Raw genomic sequence first — 26,902 nt, 5'->3', positions numbered from 1 at the left:
CCAAATCACCCGAAAGCGGACGAAACATTTATCAAAATAAGAGAGAGGTTAAATTACAAGTGTAAACACGACTCGGATAGCAAATTAATTTATAAAATACGGTTAAATTATTTTACTTTCGTTAATTATCTATATAAGTGGTTCTCACTATACAGTATTCTGACAAACAAAATAAAATTTACACAATAAAGTAGAGGTCACTGGACACGATATAAAGAACAACAATTTACGCAATTGTTTAAGCTAAAAAAACTTACAACTTCTATTAAACATATTACAATGAAGGTGAAGGTAGGTATTTCATTGGCACCTGAGGGATTTTTATTTTACAATTTGACCTTAAGTAATGGGTGCTGTTCTTTCCTAAAATTTTAATGCAATTTCAATATTTTCATACTTTTTATCCTGATAACTACTTAGGAAACTTTTACTTTTTAATTCTTGAGTATGCCAGGTACCTGGTTAATGTTTTGCATAATCCAAAATGTTTTAATTGATAACCATATCATCAAAATAGTCGCGGCGGAAGTATTGGATAAAGATATTAATAAATCATATTGCTTATTGAATTAATTTAAAAATCATCAATAATTGATACCTAAATACAATTTTACTATGACAGCAATGATTTATTTAAAATAATTGAGAACCTTTAAATAATCATACTTACGATACGTTTGGCTCTTTGATTAATTAAAATGCAACTAAATCTTTTAGCTGAGTCACTGTAAATATTATCAGATGCATTTTAGAAACATTGTAATTTAAACAAATCATAATTATCCCCTGTCGAGGAAAATTCTTTTTCCACGGAAACGGTTTGCTGGCATCCCTCCCGCGCTGCCCGGAACACCCCGATACGATTTGGACAAATGAACAATTGGACAAATACGGCCATCTCAACCAATGACGCAACTACTCGCGGTCGTGCCGTGCCGGACTCGCTCGAGTCTCGTCGGCTTCTCCTCCGTCTCGTCGTCCCCCACCTTTTCAGCCTTTTGTTGGCAGTATACGGAGACTTGGCGTCTATTTTGAGTATTTTGTACGCTGTGCTTACTGCTTTCAGTGCTTTCATTTCAGTTATTTTTTTGTGGTATTATTATTATTAAAGCATCATGCCTTGTTTTTTATTATTTTGCTAGATCAATGAGATAGTAAGATCAGGCGGTGGCAGCAGTTATGAGTTTGTAAAACAAGCTCCGAAATTTAATTGGTTGAACATGAAGAAAAAGGAGAAATTTTCAAAATTAAAATTATCCAAATTAATACTTGGTAAGTAGGCCTTATGTTTTTTTAAAAATAAATAGAACGTAAATGTAATATAAATAAGGTATAAGAAATATAATTTATTAAAGTTTTGCTGGACCGAGTTAAGATAAAACTGACTTTTTTGTAGCCTATATACGTTTTAGATTACATATCTTTTTTGATTCTAAACTTCTTTTCGTATTTTATTGCTTAGTTTTTGAACACAAAAATAATATCCACTTTCTCCTCATGTTTTTTGGGCAGTTAAATTTAGGCATACAAAACTAAACTAATTTTATATTTAAGTAAGCAATGTTAGAAAAAATCCCCCAAAACAGAATTATATTTTTAGTTATATAGTATAGTTAGTATATTTTTTTCTTAAAATGGATGCAAGAATCACCCTTTAAAAACAAAGTATTAATTTCAGGAATCACCCCTCATAAAGTACAAATTTCACATTAAAATGGTTATGTTAATTCAAGAAAAAAACTAGGAAAATTTTTAGGTTAACAAAAAATATTGCACGAAAATAGGCCTTTACTGTCAAACTGAAAAGTCATATTTGTTCCTCTCCATCCTTGGATATTCCAGGTACCGAAAATTAGTTTTCTATTATCTGTTTTTTGTTTTTGTTTTTGTTTACGTTGGTTGAGATTTAAGACTGGGTTTCGTACACGATCAGCAGGTTTGCCCCCCCCCCCCGTAACCGTTGGGGCTCCCTCTTCTGTCTAAAAGTCCATTGGAGGTGTGGATTACCACCCGGGGAAAAATTCCGTGGTTTCCGTCTCAGATCTTAAAACCATGGAAGAAAAAATGTGAACAAATGGGAATTCCAATCAGAGGCTGTCTTTACACTTTAAATTTCGCGGACGACCAAGTTGTACTCGCACAAGACGAAGAAGACCTAAGCTACATGTTACGAAAACTGAAGGAAGAATATGAGAAAAATGGAATGGAAATAAATTTTTCGAAAACGGAATACCTGGCAACAACAGAAGATGGAGAAAACTACCTACAAGTCGATGAAAATCATCAAATAAAGAGAACCAAAAATTTCAAATACTTAGGTTTCATAATATCTCAAAAAGGGACAACAGAGGAAGAAATGAACAGTAGACTAGGCCAGACGCGAAACTGTATCAGACAACTAAATCCAATACTCTGGGATAGACACATCACTCGACACACCAAATCACATATATTTAACACCATAGTACAGAGCGTAATGACATACGGCGCGGAAAACTGGGTGATCAACAAAAAATACAAAAGTAAAATACAGGCCACTGAAATGGAATACTGGAGGAGAAGTTGTAGAATTTCGAGAATAGACAAAGAAATGAGGAGATCAGGCAGCGAATGGGTGTCAAGAAAGATACCTTAACATTGATTGAAGAAAAGAGATGGTATGGTATGGGCATGTAAGAAGAACGGACAGAAATAGGTGGATACACAAGATAACAGAATGGAGCCCCATAGGTAGAAGGAAAAGGGGTAGACCCAGAAGATCTTGGAGGGATGAAGTAGATGAATCTATGGGAAAAAGAGGTATCGGAGATGAATGGCAGGACAGAGATGGATGGAGGCGTAGGTTGAGGTATATATATAGTACCTACTCTCATGAAAGAGATCTTACCGATGGGAGTTTAATGAGATTTGTATTTAATAAAATGAAATACATAAATGTACACCTACATCATCGTGGAGATTAGCATCTAAGATCACTTTCATGAGAGTACTATCAGCGTCAAATCAAGCCTTTACTTAAACGGCGGACGTAGGGATTTTTTAAATCTGTTTTTTAAACATATAAGATATCAATCTCGTTCTTTTTATTTTTTTTTAAGTGCAGATATATAAAACCTGTCTTTCCCAAAATTAAAATATTTTCAGATGCGGATAAGAAGGCAAACACCTCAAAAAAATGTGAGATTTTAATAGCTGCTTGGCTGAAAAGAGCTACTTTTACCAAAGAATGACAGAAAACTTGTCAATTATTAGTTAGCATCTTAATTTATATTTGAGATAATTTAGGTTAGGTTGTTCTATATTTTTGCTATATTGTATACCTGCAATTCTTTCAAATCTACCATATAAAAAAATCAGATGTGCATAAAATGTGTTTTATAAATGGCATCAATCGGCAGTCCTTCACTTTTACACACGCGAGTACCAAATACTGGGATTGAATGGTTGTAGTCGTATATCCGTCCAATTGGACTACTGCCATTACCTTCCCAGTAATTCTCATAGGCTGTTGGAAATAACCTAATAATTAACTAAGATCCACTTAGGATATCCTAACAAACATCTTATTGACATACGTATCTAATGTACTGTGGACGTTCCAATTAGTAACATCGTATATCCTTGAGACGTCTTAGGATGTCCTTTAGCTGAAACACTATATCCCTAAGATATACGCTATGTCCCGTCAGATATGCCGAGGATGTTTTACGGACGTCCTTGATATATTTGGGATCTGATGTCAAGATAAAAGAAGGTAATTTTGTTGGGCCGCAAAGACAAGGATTTTCAAAACACAATATCCAATGTTCAGGAAAACGCCTGGGCTCCATTTAAGGACGAAAACTACGAAAGTACTTTCGCGAAAATATTGGAGCAGTTAGCGAAGAACGGGGGGAGGGGTTTTACCAGGATATTAAGGAATTGTAACGGCGATATAATTTTTATTTCACTGTGTTTTAACTAGGATTTAATATTTTTACTGAAAAAAAAAAGAATTATTTTAAAAATATCGATTTGATTTTTTTTCTTCAATATTTGCAAAAATACCCTACGTGATAAAAATAAACGCGTGGAATTTTTGAATTCAGCCAATTCAAATTATATAAAATCAGTTTTCAAAATAAAAACATCTGACGAAAACTGTCATTTTGTAGACCCGCGTAATTAACATGCGACGATTCCAGGACAAGCGGTGAACTATAACTTCGATTTACGACCAAATCATGTCTGGAATTTTGCCCTGTATTGCGATGCACACCGCGAAAGCCAAATCGACAAAGGCGTCTGCCACATTCGAACGGGCCCGCGAGTGTGCCTCCCCGTCGCAGTAGGCCACGCTTCGCGCTACGACTACCCCTAGCGGCGACGTGCCGCAACCGTCTCGGAAACGTGACTCGCGGCCGCCTTCGTCAACAAAAACCAAAAACTGTAGCCGGCCGAAGTGATCCGCCAGTCAGGGGTGTTTTTGCGACACGATGATTCCGTTTTCCACTTGCGTAGCGTTTAACAGGAACCGGCAACGTTGGATCGCGCTGCTGCCACGACCTGCGGACCGGCTGCATCCCAAATACGAGGTACGAGTTGCGTTTAACGTAGTGTCCGCAGTATTATTGTCCCCGCTACCTGTTGAAACGCTTACCTCGAGTGCGGGACGGAGCAACGAAGCCACGGCGCTGAGAATCTAGAGCCGCGTTTCGTTTCACTTTGAGGTTATGTCGGATGGCTGGTCTTCCGCACGTCTGTCCCAGCAAATTTCCCGCCAATCGATTAGCTTCGCCAGGGAAACGTTCGCGTGGCGTTGCGCGACCTCTAGGGGCCGATTTTGTAAATATTTTTTCCGTTTGACGCGTTCAACGAAGCGCTTACTACTTTACGTTACGTCCTGTACTCATCCTGCGTCGAACAATAGTATTTTTTCAATTTTCTTTTAGTTTCTTCTTTCATCTGCGTTTAATGAGCAACATATTTCGGGTAAATATCGGCAATCTCATTAAGAGTAATAAAAATAAAATTAAAATCATTTGATACGCTTTATTCCGACGATATAAAATGAAGCAGTCTTAGAAGGAAGAAACTATTTGAAATAAGTCTACGTACACCATTATTTCTTATGATAAATTGAAAAGTTTCTCAAAGTCTAATATTTTGTACAATTGCCATTTAATAATGGCATTAACCCATTTGAGTGCGTTAATGCACCACCTATTCTATGATTTTTTTTGTCACATCCAGGAAATATTTTTGCGCATCCATTTAGAAATTTTATTATTATCACCACTATAGGAGATAAAACCGTAGAAATCGCTAATTTATGTGTAAAGGAAAGATCTTATATATAACTTCAAAAGTTAACAAACGCCAAAACTAACCAAAATAGTAAAAAATATATTTTGCATTTGTATTGCCATTTTTGTTAAGTCTATAGCATGTAGATTAGACCGCAGAAAACATACATTGGAAATACTATACTAATTATGATTTATTTTTTGAAAATATTTACTGGTACGTCAATGCACCACTGGTTTTATCTGTGAAACAAAACTTTGTTATTGTTATTGATAAAAATCCAACAGTTAGCGTGTTCTTTAGTATTAGTTTGTGCCTTGTGCAGTGAACGTTATAGTTCGTAAAATATGACATCTCCCAGGTATTTGACTCAAAAGGAATTAGAGGCAGGCTATGAAGGAGATCGTGATAGATGAGGACAATAACAATGAAAGTCGTAAGTATTATTTGGATTTACGTATTCTTATGTATTGAAGCATTCCATTCTTTGTAAATTTATGCTAAAAATAAAGTGAAAAATATTTACAGAACATAGTGACGCGGTCTATATTCCACTCGACGTGCATATCTTCACTGACGAAGAAGATATGAACCATAACATAAATCTACAAGAGTTTGGGGAACCAACTGGTATAGTTGGAACTATTGAGTTACGTACACCGAATGGTACAGCTGTCCTTCAACAGTTCTGTAATTCTGCAAACGACAGGCTTGCTTCTATTGTCGAATGGAAGAACCGCAGCCCCTTATAGAACACCCTGCCGAGCAGACCATTACCTATAACAATTCCAGGACGTCCTAGGAATTTATTTACCTACACTAACAAGCAGGATATAAGTGTGTTTTCAATCTTTTTCGACGACCAATTCTTGAAACATGATAAAAAAATCAACACAAAGTAAAAATTTAATAATAATAAGTAGTCTTTATTAAAATACAACAAGAATATACCATAATAGAGTTGAACAGGTGGCGCGGTCTAGCAGCGCTACTCTACCTAACCACCAATACAATGTAGTAGAATATTCACAATTTAACAAGATTTCGTAGCGCCTAGCGCGAAGGAGCTTTTTATTTTAAAAAGAAGGCGTGCTAGAGGGACGCATTGTTTTTCTATCCTGCACCTACTGACCACTATGGAACTTTCGCAGAATCAATGCAATTTTATTGTGCATACACCTTGTATAATGCGTCTTTTACTTATCGCCGAAGGTCAAGGTCACAACAAACTTTGATAAATATAAAAAATTGTACAAGTAATAACGACTTCCAATTATATTATATCAAGTACCCTGCGCACCCTGTATGACAGACGAATTTTGAAAGTCTCTCTCTCTCTCGATACAATATTCGAGAGTGTTTAAACCAAATTATCCTATGTTTTATAATTTTTTTTTACCATAATCGACACACGCTGTACATATTAGAAAAAAATTCGGAAATGAAATGAAATTATGAGGATCATGTCCTAAAATTTATATTGTACAAACAGGTAGATCCTTCAAGAAACGCATTATCGAGCATAAAAGAGCGTTTAAAAACAATAGTCTAGATTCTAATTATGCTACACACTTAAACACAGAAAAACACATTTTTCACTACAATTTTGATAATTTACATACAGCCACAAAAAGTAAGCAAAATTTTTTGGAAGCCATGGAGATTAACAAAATGAGATATTCCAATGTGTTGCTTAACGATTAATTAGATTTAAGTACCATTATTAAAGTCAAATTCTCACAACAACATTAATTAAGGTTTTATTGTCATTTTTCGATATATATACAGTAACAGGTAGTTTGTAAATATTACATTTGATAAAGACACGGTGTTTTGTCGAAACAATTGTCATGTCATAATATATAATTTCGTGAAAATCTGAACTTTTAGTTCTTATTTATTTTGTAAGACGTTTCCATCTTATTAACACATGTTAAATCAGTAGCACTACACGCAAACACTGAATAAGATATACCTTCGAAAAAATCTAAATCTCAAAACGTTCAAAACAATCTGAACTTGGTCTGACGTATTGCAAATTGCCCTGACTGGACTTCAGCTAATGGTGTGGGCTTAGCTTTAGGGTTGCAGAAACGTCTTCGAAAAGTTCCGCGCGAAAGACGGGAGATGTTATCTCGGTAACAGAAATTTTGACGGGTCTTAGCCCTCTCCCTCCTCCTGAACCGTTAAGTAATGAAACGTTTTAAAGTTGATTGGTCGTTTTTTGCCAGCGCGCTTACGGCTCTGTCTGCACCTGAAGTTTCCCGACCTGTGGGGGGTAGGGGAAGCGCGTCCTGCATCATCGGGACTGGACCCGCTCGATATCCGCATTTTCCCAGATATATTCCCGGCCGATCGGGTCCCTCCGCCTCGTCCTGCGACCCTGCTATCTCGCGATTGGTAATCGACGATCGGTTTGATCGGAAATTGATTTATGGCCATTTGTTTTCTCTAAAAATTCCCTTGTTTAACACTCTATATTTTTGACGCCCTTCTCAGCGTGCCCGCAATTATGGAAGTTATGATCTGTTCATAGATCTAAGAAAGTGACCAATTGCTTTTGAAAGGGATTATCCAAGGGTGGCCATTAACATACAATACAACAAGATTATTACCTAAAGTTTCGGAATTTAAATTCAGGTAAAATTGTGATCCGTAATAGAAAATAATTTTAAACCTATATATATATATATATATATATATATATATATATATATATATATATATATATATATATATATATATATATATATATATATATATATATATATGGGGTTTGTTACAGCTCGCGCCGTTTTCCCTCTCTCAACCAGACTCTCCATTCATCTTTGTCATTCCAATCTCCGTCTTCCAACCCCCTTTCCTCCATGGCTTCATCTATTTCATCCCTCCACGATCTTCTGGGTCTTCCTCTCTTTCTACGTCCCATAGGGCTCCACTCTGTGATTTTCTTTATCCACCGTCTATCGTCACTTCGTCTGACATGACCATACCATTTAAGCTGTTTTTCTGCTATTGTAGTTAATAAGTCTTTTTCTACATTCATTTGCCTCTTGATTTCTGCGTTACGTATTCTATCCATGCGTGTTCGTTGGCAACACCTTCTCCAATATTCCATTTCGACGGCGGTTACTTTAGATTTGTTCTTTTTGTTCAATAGCCAGGTTTCTGCTCCGTATGTAATTATACTTTCTACTATTGTCTTAAATATTGTTGTTTTTGTTTTCTTTGTTAATTTCTTGTTCCATATAATGGAGTTCAGTTGTTTTATACATGTTCTACCCTGACCTAGTCTAGATTTGATTTCTTCTTCTGTTGATCCATCTTTTGTTATTATACACCCTAAGTATTTAAATTTGTCTGTTGCTTTTACGGTTGTGTTTTCATCTATTTCTAAATCTTCGATTTCCCCTTCTTTTGTTGTTAGATATTCTGTCTTTTCGAAGTTTATTTCCAAACCTACCTTCTCATATTCCTCTTTCAGCTTTCTGAGCATGTAACTCAAGTCGTCTTCATCCTGGGCTATGACCACCTGGTCGTCGGCAAAGCTTAGGGTGTATAAGTAGTCGTCGCGTACTGGGACTCCCATACCTTTTATATTTCTGTAGGTCTTCTCCCGAATTTGTACAGAGCCATTTTTGCTGTAAGCGCTTTTTTTCCTGAATAGCTGCAATAGCTTCCTCACTAAGTTCTTCTGTATATTTTTTGTTCTTTCCGTCTTCCTCTCCTAATGCTTCATAAGCTACCTCTTTAATGCTCTTCTTCACGTGTTCGTAAGTGTCTGTTAAATTATTAAAATTGAACTCTATTAGTTTTTCATCAAGTCTACGTCTGTACAAATCTCTTATTGTTTCTTCCTCTAGGAGGTGAATTTTAAATCTTTTCTCTTTTATTTCCTGGTTGTTTTGGTTGTCTTTTTGTTGTTCTTGTTTTGCTATCTCTTCTTTGTTTTTCTTTGCTACTCCATACCAAGGAAAGTGCATGTACGCAACTACTAGTCGATGATCGGTTCCACATTCAGCGCTTCTTTTAACTCTTACATCCTGTATCTTAATTGTTGTAGTTATCCTAACAACTATGTAATCTATTATGGATCTTAGATTCCTAGTTTCTTGTATCCAGGTGTATTTGTGGATGTCTTTATGTTTATAGAAGCCGTTGGTAATTTTTAAGTCGTTTAATTCGCAAATTTCAATTAATCTTTCACCATTGGCATTAATTGTGTCCTCCCCGAAATGGCCTACTGTTTTGTTATGTGCTTTATTTCCCGTCCTTCCGTTAAAGTCCCCGGCTATTATTATTTCTTGTTTAGTTTTCACTTTTTCAATTTCTTCCTTTAGAGTTTCAAAGAATGTAATTTTTTCTGTAGCGGGGCTGTCGTTTGTTGGTCCATATACTCCTAATAAAACTATTGATCTGCCGCACATTTTCAGGTGTACTGTGATTATATGTTCATTAATGGGTTCCCATGATGTAATGGTTTTCTTCCATTTCTTGTTGATAAGTACCGAAACCCCAGCTTTAGCTCTGTTTTCTTTATTAATACCGCTCCACATGTGTAGGTGCGCATCTATGTCTTCTGTGCCATGTCCTTTCTTTTTTGTTTCGCTCATTACCAGTATGTCTATTTGTCCTTTGTTAAATTCCTCTCTGACTTCTGTTTCTTTTGTTCGCCAACCCTGTATGTTCCAGGTGGCACATACTAGTTTCCTGTTTTTACTGTTTTGGTTTGGTTGAGATGTAAGCTTGGGTTTGCTGTTTGACCAAAAGCAGAATTGCCCCCCCCCCCGTATCCTATGGGGCTCCCTTCATCGAAGGTGTGGATTTCCACCCGGGGACCATTTTTCCGTTTCTGTATTTTCATTCTGCCTTTTGTCCTAGCTTTTCCCATTTGGGGTTTTACGTGTGATAGGGTGCTAAGTCCTAACGCCACAACCCTCCTCCTTTATCCGGGCTTGGGACCGGCAATGGCAGTGATGGGCTACTCGATCCACCCATCACTACCACAGGCGGAGTTTAATTTTTTTTTCTTATACCTACCTGTGTTTAATATTCTTTGGTTTGGTATACTACTTACTTTAAGTTTATTAATAATCATTCTTATTTCGTGTGTAATACAGCGTGTGTTGAATCATGTGCGAATTATGCAAAATAAGTGCGAGTCTAGTGTATGTCAGAAGATGCTCCCGCCCAAATATAGAAAAACTATTCTATTGCGACTAAGGAAGTTGTAAACAATATTTATTTGACTCTCATTGAACGTGGTGCCAGCAAGCAAGCATCTTTAGAAGAAACGGCCACATTGACGAAAATTCCAACATCAACTGTATGGAAAATTGTGAATAATCCCATTTCAGCGAGGAAAAAAACGAATCGATGCTGACATTTTCTCGAGTGTAGATGAAAGTGATACAAGGAACAAAGCGTGCCTGCATTAGATATCTTAATTAGGAGGCTTGAAAAAGATGGATCCGGTGTTAAATGTGGCAGAACTACCTTATCGAAGTGTATTCGACACATGGGTTTTAGATTTAATGAAATTGACAAAAGGCAAGTTTTAATGGAATCTTTTAGAATCCGGAAATGGCGACTGGAATATTTAAAAAAAAATTAGGATTTACAGAGAACAATATATATAAATAAATAAATATTGTTTACTATCTTTCCTAATAAAACCCCAAATAATTAAATTCTAAGAAAAGTACGAGCCTGTTCGTCCATATTTCATTATTACAGATTGCCCGGGTCTTTCCTTAATTCGTATCAGTTAATCACTTTCTTATATCTATGAACAGACTTTATGTTAGTCCTCAAAAACGATAATACAATCCTTCTGAGGAGCAAGGCAATGCGAACCAATTGTTACTATCCGAAATAAATTTTTCCCCTGCAACAGACTCGTTGAGTTTTGTTTAACGAACATTCCTTAATTAAATTTTAATTAACCGTTCCGGTAGATATAGGGATTCGGATGAGCTCTTCCGGGGAGATTCGCCTAGCTTTTTGCAGGGGCGGGGGCGGAAAATTGTTGTTTACCTCAAACGGATAAGATAAAGCGTTTGCCGTCGTATTCATCGTTCTATTTGCACTCAAAAAGGCCTCGCTATTTAAGGCAAGGCATTTAATAACCCTTATACGGGCTCTCTTTGCGTTAAAATTGCCTTTCCGGTTTAGTGGCGACAGTCGCTAGCGATTTGACAGTTTCCGCCTCTGAGATTTGCTTTTTTATGTTAAGCTCTGGATTTTATGTGGATTTGGTGTGAACTTGTCTTCTGGTAGATACTTATCCCTTTGAATACTTTGAATTTCAGAACACTAATTTAGAAAACTTCTGGATGCCTCCTGCGTGGGTTTTTGTTTACTTAATTTCGTATTCCTGAAAATCTCACCATTATATTGAAATCGGCGAATCTGGAACCAAACCTTAATTGAAAAATGCTTGTCCGGAACATGTTTTTCTTATAACTGTTAAATTTCTGGAACAAACGTCGGGAACAGCTATCGCGGAAGCCTTTGAGATGAAAGCTCTCGAAACCTTCCATCTAAAACCAAAATTATGGATACGCTACGTCGACGATACTTTTGTTATTTGGCCTCATGGTCAGGGATCCCTAGTAGATTTTTTACCATTGAATTAGAAACTAATAACAACCTCCCATTCTTAGATATTGTGTTTAAAGAAAACCTACGCACACAGACCGTTATCTTAGTGCATTGTCATATCACCATTCGGCCAAAAAATCATCGGTTATCAACTCTCTTGTTTACAGAGCCGTTAAACTATCTCAGCCCGATTCACTGAACCCAGAATTAAAACACCTTACCACTGCTCTTCTCTATAATAATTTCCACATTAAAGATATTAAGCGTTCCATCAAAAAATAAACTTCACCACAACCTTCCAATAGCAATGAAGCCGAAAGCAATCCCACACTTGCCACTGTTGTCCTTCCTGACATTCAAAACATCACTGACCACATATCAAAAGTTCTAAAGAAATATAACGTCAAAACCAGATTTACCACTGGTCCAAAAATCTCGATCCGCCAAAGGCAAAGTTCCATTTGGGATGCCGGGAGTTTACAGGATTCCACACATATCCGGCAAAGAATACTTTGGAGAGACCGGACGAAAAATTTCAACTAGGCTGAAACAACATGAAAGAGCCTTAAGACTAAGACAAATAAACTCATCAGCAGTTACCAAACACAATCACTAGACGGGACATAAAATTTTATTCGATATTGCATGTAATCAATTGTTCCACCAACGAAAAATCCTAGAGTCTATAGAAAATCTATAAGCAATCTAACAATCTCAACCACGACTCGGGTTTCTACCTATCACCAATATGGGAATCAGTCCTCCGAGACTGTGTTTATGTCGCTCATTTAGCTCCGCCCCCTCAAACAATATATAAGCGAGTACAGAGTAAAATGCGAGTCGGTTTCGGTCCAGCTCTGAAGAAGCCAGCAGGATGTTTGGCGAAACGTTAGCTAGTTCGACTCAACAAAAACCGACGCAGGAGGAAGTTTGTGGAAGTTTTTTTGAGATTCATATGAAGAATACTCTCACTAAATTGAAATTATCCTCTATATCCGTTTTCTCACTCTGAGAACCATTGTCACCGCACTGCCGTGGTTGTTTATAATATAATCAACCAACCAAAATCTTAATTACCTCTTTTTTATAAATTACCCAGACTAATTGACTACCAGAATTTGATTGCCTACTTTGGGGAGATCTGAGAGAGTGGGGAGTATAAGAAAAACAATATGAAATAAATGTCGGGAGCAGAATTTGTATTTTCAGGAAACTCTATAAAACTTAATAAGATTTATAATTAGAAAAGCAATTTGAACACACTGTATATATAGTTATATTGATTTAGTCAATTTTTTTCTTGGATTCAGGACCCCGAGATAGAAAAAGGCAAAATCCGTCGGCGTCATTTTTAAAGCAGCTGAGAGCAGAGCTGCGCTTATTTTAATCATTATTTAAATTAAACTCCTTTTCTTTAATCTGTTTTTATTGAGATCAACACAAAAGCACAATGTAAAAAGACTATCCTAAATAAAAAGTAGGACACAACTCCTTAAAAAATTAAGACAAATAACATAATAATATAAACTTCATGCTTCTGCATTTTCGTTGTATAATTTAAACAAAAAAACCGATTTTCGTCGCACATCAGTAGCCTCCTGCTCTGGCATATGTACGTTTTCGCACAGTAAATTGGAAATGTGTACAGGGTGTAAGTTATAACTTTTGAGTTCGTCTTTTCCTCAAAAATTTTTCTCATAAGGGTCACATTTGCTGTGTTGTCTGACACATTTTACTGGTTTGGTTAGTTGGTTTTTTCTTTATTTCGACCTCTTCTTTGCTTGGACTTTGCGGAAATTTGAAAAATCTGTCGGGAGTGTCGTGCAACTCGAGGCAGACGATGTAGCAGCAAGATCTACAGAACTGCCAAGCGACATTCGAGTACCAAAAAAGAAAATAAAAACATTAATTAATTAAACAATACTCATGCGTGTTCTGTAAGAGTTAATTATTTTATATACATATTTTAACATCTACTTAGGAACATTTTATATAAATATTTAAGAACTACATTTAATGTTTCAAATAATCGGTCATTTTCTTTTGAATTTTTTTAGTATACCAATACGCATCTCGTACTTTGGTTTGTATTTTCACCAATTCTTCGAGAGAGACATCTTCCCAGCTTAACTGAATATAGGGCTTGTTAAATGGTTGGTGGTAGTCCCAGATCAACTTCTTCATCTTCATCTTCCTCTTGGTGCTCTTCCTCATCCTTTCCTGCTATTCTAGGCAAATCTTGATCTATAACATAAAATCTTGCAACTCCTCACTTGTAAACGTAATTGTTGTTTGAAACTGCTTTATCCATTCGATTAGTGGCTGATGAACGCTTTTGAATTTTGACGTTTGTCAATTCTGACAGTTACGTCAGTGAATGTATTGGTGTTTTGCCATAATGTACCCAAAAACTAACGGTCGTAGAAAAAGTATAGTATGAAACACGTTAGGTAAACTTTTTAACTCACTCATTTATTAAACACTCGCTCCGCTCGTGTCAAATAAACTCGTAAGTCAAATGCCCTTTACCGCACTTATATATACTATCACCGAACGTGTTGCATACTATACTTTTTCTGCTCCCGTTAGTTTTTGGGTACATTTTCGCAAAAGAGCATGAATACATTTAGTGACATGACTGTTAGAATTGGCAAACGTCAAAATTCAAAGCGTGGGAAATATCTCCGAAAACATCCGAAGGCTCCCAAACCCGTGCGACATGTCCGAAGTGACTCGGATCCGTGGGAGACAAAACTGACGTAATAAAGTGACGCTTCCCGCACGCTAGATCGGTGTGTAATCAGGTATTTTACGCCATATTGAATTTCATTTCACAATTTCTACTTGACGTATCAAACACAAGGTTGCGATAAGTCGACTTAATTAGGGTTTAAGGAGTCGCAACCAACCGAAATCCTGTTTTAGGTTATGTCCTGACGTAGAGATGGGTGCACGCGTTGTCCGCCTTATTAACTTCCTGTAATCTCCCATTGTTCCGGCCTCAAACGGAACAACCTGCGGTTGTCGATAACAACATCGCAGAGAACAACACACCAGCTCGTCATAATAGAGCTGCCGAGTCTGGCACACCTGCCGATTAAAATAATATTACAATAAGTGTGCGAGATACGGTTCTATTTATATTGCCACGTATTAAATGGGCTGCTGCCACGTATTATGTCGGTGTTGCATATGTTAACGGCTACGGCAGTATAATGGTCGCTTTAGTTACCCGCGATTCAGATAGCGCCTTTTGTTTTCAACAGTTTACTGCGATGTTTTAATCGCACAGGTCTACAAAATTAAACTTGAGAGATGTTCTTGTTTTGAAAACTGATTTTATATAATTTTGGCAGGCTGATTTCAAAAATGCTATGCATTTATTTGTAACACGTAAGTTTTTCAAAGGAACTTCCGCAGGTTAATGTAACAATTTTTATAAGAGTTCTGGATTCCTCCTGCGTCGGATTTTGTTGACTCGAACTAGCTAACGTTCGCCAATCATCCTGCTGGCGTCTTCAGAGTTTGACTGAAACTGGCATTTTACTCTGCACCTGCTTTTATATTATATTATATATAAATTTCAACAACTAACGTCAACACTAGGGAAACCATCAAACTCTTCTCAACTACCAAACACATATACAATGTATCATCGCACCAACTTTCGGAAACGGAAAAATAAGTTCTTTCAAAAGGTTCCAACTTTGTCCTTGCCCCACGTATTGTCCCAAAAGAGGAAATCATTTCAAATGTCGAGTCTATCCTAAACAAACTACCATCTCAAACAGCTCCTGAAATTCGATTTGAAACCCCAAAAATCCTCAAAAAATCAAAACCCCATAAATCTAATGTAACATCGTAAAACTAAAAGCAGATAAAGGAAATGCTACCGTGATCCTGAGCACAAATGAATATCAAGAAAAAATCAAGATATTCTTAAGGCTTCTTCTCTATCAGACTCCGTGAAAAAATCTGTCACCCCTCACGACTCTAAAATTCCTTGTCTCTACGGACTCGCAAAGATTCACAAACCAGGATTACTCCTTCGACCTATCGTCAACACCATTGGTTCTCCAACATATTCTCTAGCAAAATATCTAGCTTCTTTTTTAAAACCATTTACAGGAAAAACTGACAGTTTGGTTCTTAATTGCTTACACCCAATGAACAAATAAGAAGCATTACATTAGATGCACAAGATATTCCAGTTAGTTGCGACGTAGAATTCCTCTTTACCAAAGTTCCTATTCCTAAAACCCTCACCATCATTTCAGATATATTAAAATCCGAGAATTTGGAACCAAACCTTCTCACCTTATTTGAAAAGTGCTTGTCTGGGACATATTTTTCTTATAACGGTTACATTTTTGAACAAACTTCGGGAACAGCTATGGGTTCTCCACTATCACCAGTCATCGCGAATATATTTATGGAAGCCTTTGAGAAGAATACTCTCGATACCTTTCACATAAAACCAAAATTATGGAAACCCTACATCGATGATACTTTTGTTATTTGGCTCATGATTAGGAATCCCTAGTAGATTTTCTTAGACATTTAAAGTCTATACACCCTAACTTACTTTTTTCCATTGAAATAGAAACTAATAACAACCTCCCATTCTTAGATCCCGCCAAAAATTTTCAGTTATCAACTCTCTTATTTACAGAGCCGCAAAACTATCTTAACCCGAGTCATTGAACCCAGAATTAAAACACCTTACATCTGCTCTTCTCTCTAATAATTTTCACATTGAAGATATTAAGCCTTCCAACACAAAATGTACTTCACCACAACCTCCCAATAGAAATGAAACCGAAAGCAATTCCATACTTGCGACGGTTGTCCTTCCTTATATTCAAAACATCACTGACCATATATCAAAAGTTTACCACTTCTCCCAAAATCTCTGAACATCTTCTATCCGTCAATAGAAAGAGTCTATAGAAATCTATGAGCACCCTAACAATCTTAACCGCGACTCAGGTCTCTACCTGTCACCAATATGGGAATCAGTCATCCGAGACGGTGTTTATGCTCCTCATCAATAATAATTTTTTTATTCACTAAAAGAGTGGAATAATAGTTACAAAAATGGAGACAAAAACTTTACTCAGACATTTTTTGGCTGAAATCTTCGTCTTTTTGCCAGAAAGCTGCGTTGTCCGGACATTTGGCTGTGTGCTTTTAAGGGCATATCCCGTTTTAACATCAAGCATCATTGTGCCATCTGCGTTGATATCGCCGTTCCATTTCCTGGTGAAACCTCTCTTTCTGTTCTTCGCAAGATTTTCAGGAAAATAGTTCCAGTGTGGAAACAGGAAAAAAATAAAAATACTTGATAAAATTTGTTTGCCTCGTGGAGGGTTAAAAATGAGGCAAGTTTTAATTTTGTAGTTCCAACGGTTCGGAAGTTATTCAGGAAAAGCCATAAGATCTACCGTTAACAAGATATAAAATTTGTAAAATAGAATTTTTCGAATGTAATAAGACGCCGTGAGTCCTATAGACCTTGTCGGTTCGAAACGAATTTACCATTCGTCTGCCGAACTAGTCGTATATCTCCGTGCATTATTCGGTTCCGTCGTTTTCTTATACTAATTTGAAATTCAAATCGATCGGTAAAGGGGACAAATTGCTGCAGTTAGGATTATGAGGAAGCAGTCGGTCAATTTTCATTAATTTCGCTGTACGTCGCTCGGTATTCTTGGCGGCTCAAACGTTTCGCGCCGAATTTGTACCCAATATTTGTTGCCCCCAAGAAAGTAAAAAAATCCTATGGTAATCGTGAAATAAATGGATTTTACTTGGAAAAAGCAGAACATGCTTTTTTCTACTCCCATCTGCAAAATGCGTATAGTCATTCCATCTCAACTCGGGCACGGTAAGTATTAAGGGAGAGAACGTTAGGGACGGACTCTCAAAGGTTTTGGTATTGTACAACCAAAAATATAGTGCATTTATTGCTTTGACGTTTTAAGTAATTCCCCTACAGACCTACAGATGTTTGTTCTGCATTAAGTAGGTCTTGCGTGAGATGGACCGTAACGAATATTTGTAGAAAATTGACGTTTTTATTTGAAACGTTTTAAATAAGTAGAAGCGTTTATTTTAACATCAGGTGATATGCACTGTACCTAAGAGTTTAATCTAAGTTGCAATATGTTCCTGTAAGTACGTATTTACGTACCTGATTCTCAAGTTTTGACACTGCGAGACTGTTTTCACTGGATAGTTCAAACGGTACGGACACTCTATTTATCTCACAGGTAATCTTGACAATAATCATTTTTGTCTTGTGTGCCTGGCGATTAACAACATCCTTCTTCTTGTATTTTTATATCTTCTACATAGTTCTTCGATTTGTAAACAACAACAGTCCTTTTTAAGACAATAGATAATATTCGCGATATATAAAGATACGTCATAAGAATACAGATAAATATTTATTAGAATCTTACAATTGAACAATTTTTGAAGGTTCCTTTAAAATGCGGAGACCGCGGAATGGAGCAGATGTTCCCCCGACAGAAGAAGACATGGAAAACAACGCAGAATTTGAAGACCAAGTGACGAACCTAATGACAATTTAGAAGACCTCAGCAAATAAAAAAACGTATCCATTTGTCTTCGGATGTTGAACAAATTGTTTTCAATGTTTACAATTTTATAAGAAATTCAGAAGGAGAAGTAGGAGCAGCAATAAAAACTAGATTGAAAAACTAGAAGCAGCTTTGTATTTCAAAAAGAAGTCGCTTGGCGTTTCCTTGTCCTAGAAGAACGAATTGTTTTTCTATCATGCTCCCGCGGACCTCTACGGCATTTCAGCAAAATCGATGTAATTATGTTGTGTACACACCCTGTATAAAGTGTCTTTTATTTCTCGCCGAATTCACGACAAACTTTGATAAATATAAAGAATTAGACAAGTAATAATGATTTTCAATTATAATATTCTAAGCATCTCGGGCACCCTGTATGCTAGACGAAACCTAAAACTTTCTCTCCTCACAATTTCGACACACCCTGTACCTAATTATTTAAATTCGGAAATGGAGATTATAGCCCTGGATCTTCCACGTTTCCTGGTCCAAGAATTTTTCAAAAATAGTAAATGGTTTTCGAGAAAAGACTTTTCTGAAACCATGCCCCCGGAATAGTGATTTTCGTTTGGATTTTTTCAAATTTTTCGAACAACGTATGTGATAGACGAAAACCGAAATACAAAAAGTATAGCTTTTGATGCTATGACACTGTTTGAACTGATTAGCCATATTTTTGATTTGCGGCTAATAATATACTCTGTAAAAGAACAATTTTCTAGACCTTTTAGATTTTTGAAAAAATCCATATTGAAATAACTATTTCGGGGGCTGTTAAGACGCGACGACGTCATTGATTATTATGGCTCACTGCATGGTTTCAGAAAAAACTTAATTTCTCGAAAACCATTTACTATTTTCAAAAAATTCTTGGACCAGGAAACGTAGAAGATCCAGGGCTATGACCTCTACTTCGAACATTGTACAATGTGTGTCGTTTATGGACAAAAAATACTAAAAATTTTCGTTTTTTCTGGGTAAATTACTGGCGATAATTGAAAAACCGTTAAAGATGGGATTATTTTATTTGAACTAACCAAAACTATGCCGAGAGAGAGTTTCAGGTTTCTTCAACTATACAGGGCGCGAGATATTTGAAAAATATCATTCAACGACGCTATTATTTGTGGAAATTTTAATATTTATCGATGTTTGCTGTAACTTTGAAGTTCGACGAGATGTGAAGGACATTTTATACAGGGTGCATGCACAATTAATTTTCCATATGCTCTTCGTTTGCTTACTTTCCTTTCGTCTATATCGTGTATTGTAATCTTCTTACGGCCGCGCCGGCTTTCGAGCGTATGTTCCGTGAAATTTTCGAATACAAACTGGGAGCGATACGAATTTTCGTAGATTCGCTTTGATAGGTCGGGCGGGGGCGACGCGCCCTGTGAATTTGTTGAGAAGCAGCGATGAACGCACGGGAATATTGATCCGAAGCAATATCCAGGTACGTATTTAGATAGACAAATCACATCTGCAACTGGAGCTTGTTCTTTGATCGGAGTAACATTCCCTTGCATTTTATAAGCGATATAGTAATAACTAAAAACATTTTATTCCGGAAAAATAACCGCAATAATAAATGCGATAATAACAGCTAATAATAATAGAATATAATAAATATAACGTTATTAAACATCCAGATAAGTTACACAAGAGCAAATGTTACCGTGAGTTCAAGATTATCTCTATATTAACTTTTTTGTTTTTAGAGATATCAAGGTAATGTACAAAATAAAACACTATCAATTTTCTGACATATAAGCCTACATAATATTTTTTTAAATGGAACACCCTGTACATTATATACGTGTACATTATATATGTGTTTTAGTCGGCAAAAAAAGGAAATTTTTATATAATTGCAAAGAGTGCCCTGACAAATAAAAATATGTTTATGTCTGACATATTAGTAAACAACGTTGATGGTTGAATTATTGTCCAAGTTATTATTGTTAACATGGTTTTTCGCGCCGAGCTCCTTCAAAACAGATATTTCCAAGGCTGGCAAAGAAATTTGCAGAGAACGGTAGCGTATTAAATGCTATAAAGATGTGCCGGAATCATAGTGTTATAAATGAAGAAAATAAGGCAAACAAATTAGGATTCTGTGAAGCACATCCAGTATAAGAACAGACAGGTATTTTTCGGGTATCAATCATGCGTTTAAATTTCGTAAAACTCAAAAACTAAGCGTCAAAAGTGTTTTTGCTTGAATTTTTTAAATAGACGTAATGAGAATAATAATTTTTTGAAAAAGATTTTATGAACTGATGAAAGTCCCTAGAAGAAAGGGCTGCAATTGACAATAATGACGCAATAATGGTCTTTAAATAATTCTAGACAAATACACGAATTAGAAACCCAAAGCTACCAATCAATTAATGTATGGCGTGGTGTCATAGACGGGCATATTTTGGGTCCGATATTTATAGATCAAAAGTTAACTGGAGATCATTATTTGCAACTCTTAGAGCACCAAATATATAGAAGATTTACTCCTCACAATGTTGTGCAATTTTTTTTCTTAACGTGGGATGTCCCAGGGGTTGGATAGGGAACGGCGGAACTATAGACTTAACTTTAATTGATTTTTTCTTTCGATTACACATAAAAAATTATATGCACAAAACCCCTTGTATTAATGTCGTGGAAGTTCGGAAAATGATTTCAGAGGAAGTCGATCAGTTAAGAGTCATTTTTATTGTTTTTGTTCTACTTTAATTTGTAAATAATTACTGTTATAGCAGTCAGTGGCGGCACTCTTTGAAATTATATACAAATCTCCTGTTTTCGCCGATTTTTCAAAAACGAGTAGTCTACAATATAATATACAATATAAAGGGTTTTAAACACTTATATAATATACGTGGTCTTCCATTAAAAAAATATATGACGTCATCAAATTGATAGTGTTTTGTTTAATACGTCACTTGGAAAAAATAGAATAAAATGTTATCGAGATAAATTGAACGCACGGTACATCCAAAATAACAAAACGTTTATACAATAATATAAAGAATTTTTCAAAGAAACTTCCACAGGCTAATGTAATACTGTTTTCAAAACTTCTGGATTCCAACTGCGTCGCAGTCGAGCTCTGAAGAAGCCAGCTTCAGAACTTGGCTGAAACTGGCTCGCATTTTACCCCGCAACTGCTTATACATTGTTTGAGTGGGCGGAGCTAAATGAAGGGCATAAATACCCATATAGGTGACAGGTAAAGACCTGAGTCGAGTTTAAGACACCTTTCATTTACAACCAAATTTATGGAAACGCTCCGTCGAAGATACTTTTCTCATTTGGCCTCATGGTCAAGAATTCCTAGTAGATTTTCTTAGACATTTAAACTCTATACACCCTAACATACATTTTACCATTGAATTGGAAACTAATCATAACCTCCCATTTTTAGATATTCTTATCAATAGGAAATTAGACCTAACAAGACTGACTTTTGTTTACAGAATCGTAAAACTATCTCCACATTTCCACATTAAAGGTATTAAGCGTTCCTTCACAAAATTCACTGCACCACAACATTCCAATAGCAGTGAGGCCGAAAGTAATCCTACACTTGCCACTGTGGTCCTTCCTTACCTTCACAACATCACTGACCACATATCAAAATATGTATGTACTGTATGTAAACTTTATGCAAAATCCATGACAAGTCTAACGCTTCTGTCTCACAAAAAAAGGTCTACTTGCAAGATGACTGAAACTGTGAACATGTGTTATGGACATGTGTACCAACATAATAAAGAAAAAATATCGAAGATCAAGTGTGTAGGGTGGGCCGTTTATCTTGGGACACGTTTTTTAATTTTTCTGCCAATTTCTTCATTCGGATGCATTTACTGTTTCAATGGGTAAGTTTTGTTGTAAACAAGGGATTCGAATAACAAATGGAATAAGAAATACGCGAAAAATAAAATTAAAATTGAAGTTAAAAAAACATTCAAAAAACTTATTTTTAAATGAAAACTACCTATTTTTAAAACCTTCTTATATTTATCATTAAAAATAAAGGCAATTATATATAAGGTTGTATATGGCTAATATTTCGCAAATAATATGCTGCTGCCACATAAGAAGAAAAAAAGATCTTCGACAGGAGTTTCAAACACAATATGATGAATACGATGAAGAGCAAACTAATATTTTATTGCATTTTGCAGAAACCCCGGAAGATTTAACCCGAAATGCGTCTTTGCATCTAGATGTCAAAAGAAAAGTGCCTCGAAAGTGCATTGAAATAAAAAACCGGAAGTCCTATAAATTCTGTGCAGTGCAGAAATTAGAGCACCTGGATTACTTCATCAGGTTGGATTTTCGCAATAATCTTATGGAGAGACACTTATGAATTACTTTTTGAATACACCTCGTATATGCGTGTTATACTAGCAGGTATGAAACGTCTGTTTGGGACACCTAAAAATTACTTAAACGACTAATGGGGTTTTGAAAGCACTCCAGAATGTTTTTTCTCGTTCGTAGGTTGTAGGTCTCAATTTGTCTTTCCAATAGTTTTGGCAACAACACGCCCATAAACCAAAACCGGGCATCGTTGCCAAACCGAGCGGTTATTAACGACACTTCATACGATATTTTTATCATCCCGTCAGAGATTTATCGATTTCGTCGAGTTACAAGCCAATTTTTATTTCGACGCTTCGGAAGGACGTTTCCCGCCGAGCTAGGAAATGTTGGAAACCTCGGCAACGTCGCAGGCTCGTTCGAACTTCAATAAAATTGAGCAAATATTATGACAGATTGTCCGAGGCATTGTTTAGTGTAGAGTGGATCGAAATAAAAATATACGGATCCTTATAATTAATGGTGCAACGGTAAAAACGATAAGATTTGGTCATAAAAATTAGTTTTGGACTTCCTCTTGAAAAGATTGGAATTTGGTTTTTTTCGTCGTGACGACTGTGTGAAATTATGCAGAATTGTATTTTAGATTTTAAATAAAATTAAATACCTACCCGTTATACGGTACTTTTTACTAACCCGGTATAGTGGGTGTTGCATAATAATACGCGGAAAAAAGACTTTGATTTTAATATCTATTTTTCTTCCTTCCTGATTTTTTTTCAAATTTCAAATGGTATTTTTGTTCATTCTTAAATTCCTGTAACTATATAACTATGCTTTGCGATTTTGAATTGGTTTTTTATTTGTTGACCACAATTACACATTTGGCTTCATTTTTTATATAGGATATCTAGAATATAAACAAAACAAGTAAAATTTTCTCTCATAAAATTGTAAGTAAACTAACCGGGAACAACTTAAATCCAAGATTGTGATTTTTCTTAAATATTTCTTGATCTGCCCCTGTGTAGGTGCAGGTCAGGGCAGCGGCTTCTAATTCTCTTAGATACAAATATGGCGGAAAAAGTAAATTTCACACAACGATCATAGAATTGAGACATAGGGGATGCCATTGGTTTTTTATCTCTATATTTCTTTTAAAATTATTTTTGTCTATTTAATTCAGATAAACCTAATATATTGGTTAGCAGGAATTATTTATATAAACTTCCCAAAGCAACCTCAAGGAATCTGCACTTTTACCGCGTATCGTCATTGATGGGACACCCTCTATATTCAGAACGTTCGGCAAATGTTAAAAGTATAATAAATAACAATAAAGTATAATCCAATTCAAATAATTAATTTCCATTGAGAGTCTAGTATATAATAATTTTTACAAAAAATGATAGGGTTAAGTGACTTAATATTTAATAAGTCATAGTTGATGAATTTAATCATAATTACGTATATTTTTCTTTCAGAGCTTAAGCACATATTAACATGCAACCCTTCCAATGCGGTTAAACCTTAAATTCCGACATATTTTCGGAAACTACCCGACATTACAAGCAAATTACATTATTTTCTCAATCATACATACATTTTATCGCGATATTATCGGCGAAACAATTGAATTATCGAACATTTTTTCTCTACCGTTAGATGCGTCGAATATAAGGTCACACCCGAAGTATCTACGATTTAGTGTCTATTATAGTTTCGAGTTTCCAGCGATCGCAGACCAGATTCATGCATAAGGTCAGTGTGTTTAGGTTATGACGTCCTAGGTTAGGCATAATGGGCGAATGGCCATAGTAGTCATGCCTAATTATTGGTAGCTGTGGGTGGATGTCACCTGGTGTGTTGATCCGCGTAGAAATTTGTGAGGTTATGTTTGTTCCATGATCTACGCTTTTCGGTTTGCAAATCGTAGTGTTTTTATTAAAAGTTATTAAACAAAATGGTATATTCTTGGCTACGGATCGAAGGCAAAAAAAACAATCCATTACGGTAGTCAGTGATTTTGGATTTTGCAAGACGCGGAAAAATTTTGAGGAAAAAGTTCAACTTGAACACTTGAATGAAATAAATAGTACTACATTTAACAGCACAAAGAAAGACAAAGAATTATCAAAAGCTATCTAGAAAATGCTTGGTATTTGAAGAAGAGAACCATACTCGTATTTTCAGATTTAGATAACTAGCTATAAAAATTTACATTTATGAACTACCTTGTTTGGCAGTTTTTGATTAAGAATCACCAAGAAACCATTCTGTATCCATATAAAAAAGCCATGATTACTATGGACTATTGTATACTTAAAGCTTTATTCATCAGTAAATTTGATCCAGCTATTAGTAAATCGCGTAACAATTAGTCTGGGTGGTTCTTTCACTGTATAGCTTACCACTGGTTGACTTATAACCAGAAGGCATGCTTGCCCAACATATGGTTGGTGAAAGCGATAAGAAATGCCGCTAAAATGGTACCTATGTATGCCATTCTAGTGGCACCATTCACAAAAAGCTCAAGTTCTTCAAATTGAATGGAAAGATATAGATAAATCTTTCATTTGATAATGAACCAAATCAAAACAATCAAACAATATATAAACAGGTGCAGAGTAGAACGCTGGCGAGTTTCAGTTAATCTCCGAAGAATCAGACAGGATGATTGGTGAAAGTAGAAAGGCTTGGAAACTTTATTGTAAATAGTGCTTTCAAATTTTAATTCTTGGTCTCTTGGACCATTAGCATGCTTTAAATATTTACACACGAAGCAATCACCTTCTTAAATGACCCCGACCCTAGAAATTAGTCAGTTTATCTACCGAAATGGAAGGCATATTCATGGAAGTGCTTCTTTATATTTCCCTCACCTATCACCTAATATTAGGTTTTGATTCGAAATATATACGACTGCAATACAGATGGGCAATCAGACGATAAGAATTGATGTGAGAACAAACCCTGGAAAATAATTAAAAGTAACTATTGTCCACGTACATGGCAATGTAGCAACAAACTCTTTCCCACTAGATGGATTAACTATAATACATATTCCTAGAATCAGTGGATAACTAATAATGAACAAGCTTGATTTTTTACGATCTAGCCATTTCTTTTGCTCGACCTCGAGAAAGGCAATCACTTTCTACAATTATGTAACATCAGCAAAAAACTGAGCTGTATAAATCAAAAATAATAATGGCCCCAATAGTGAGCCCTGCGGCACCCCCGATAAAATATCTAGGCATGACGAGAGCTGGTTTTTTAACAGTACTATTTACCGCCGGTTATATCATCAAATCCAATATACTGTCATTCGGTAATCAACAATTTATGATTAATAGTATCGAAAGCCTTTGTAAAATCCAGTAGAACCAAAACTATCGCCATAGACTTACCACCTGCTCTCAAGATGTCACAAGCGCAATACGAAAGTAACCGTACTTCTTTTTCTTCTGACGTTAGGACTGGGTCTTGTATTCGTCAAGGGTTTGCCAGGAATATTTGAGATGCTGAGGACCAGCTTCCAGACCATCTTAGAGGAGGTCGTCGAGGAGGTCAGCTCGTGTCTGTTTTTTGCAATTTTCGCTAATCGTTCATTTAGCATTGTGTAAACATGGTCTCCCCATTCTCTTCTGCGACTCCTTGACCATCTTAATACATCCTAAATATTACATATGTCGCTTATTTCTTTATCTCTCTTCGGATCGAACAACGTGTGTGTTATTGATTTGTGTTGTGTCCTTTCTTAAACCAGATTGGTGAATAGGAAGCTATTCATGATAGCCATGTGTTCACGTATTAGTTTGTGTACGTTTTTTCCAGAATTTGCGACTAGATCGGTAATAAGCTTATCTGATAAATCGGTAATAAGGTCATAGGCCTTAAGTCTCCAAATACGGACGGATCAGTATTCTTGGGAATTGGTACAACCAATGCCCATTTCCACAAAGCTGGAAAATTTCAAGCTATCATTTCATTAAATGATGGCTGGCGTACATAGCTTTAGTAATATGAAAAATTGTGGCTGATACCCATTTTTTATCACCGTTCTCGAACAAGGAGACGCA

The 26,902-nt window shown here is 36.0% G+C and overlaps 1 protein-coding gene across 2 annotated transcripts in view; it reads left to right on the top strand.

Moving 5' to 3' along the window:
• Positions 1-4,229: 4,229 nt before the first annotated feature.
• The window catches only part of LOC132698791 (uncharacterized), a 121,284-nt gene continuing 98,611 nt past the window's right edge, over positions 4,230-26,902 (top strand). The window contains exon 1 of one of the 2 annotated variants that reach the window (XM_060665058.1): positions 4,230-4,574. In XM_060665058.1, the coding sequence (XP_060521041.1) occupies positions 4,476-4,574 (99 nt within the window). In that variant the 5' untranslated portion in view covers positions 4,230-4,475. The remainder of the gene's footprint in view (positions 4,575-26,902) is intronic. The other variant, XM_060665059.1, reaches the window with a different exon arrangement.

This window comes from Cylas formicarius, unplaced genomic scaffold (genome assembly GCF_029955315.1).
Source record: "Cylas formicarius isolate icCylForm1 unplaced genomic scaffold, icCylForm1.1 PGA_scaffold_2__14_contigs__length_35257938, whole genome shotgun sequence".
Classification (NCBI taxonomy): Eukaryota; Metazoa; Arthropoda; class Insecta; order Coleoptera; family Brentidae; genus Cylas; species Cylas formicarius.
The sequence above is the reverse complement of the archived record's forward strand: the minus strand, read 5'-3'. Positions and strand labels throughout refer to the sequence as shown.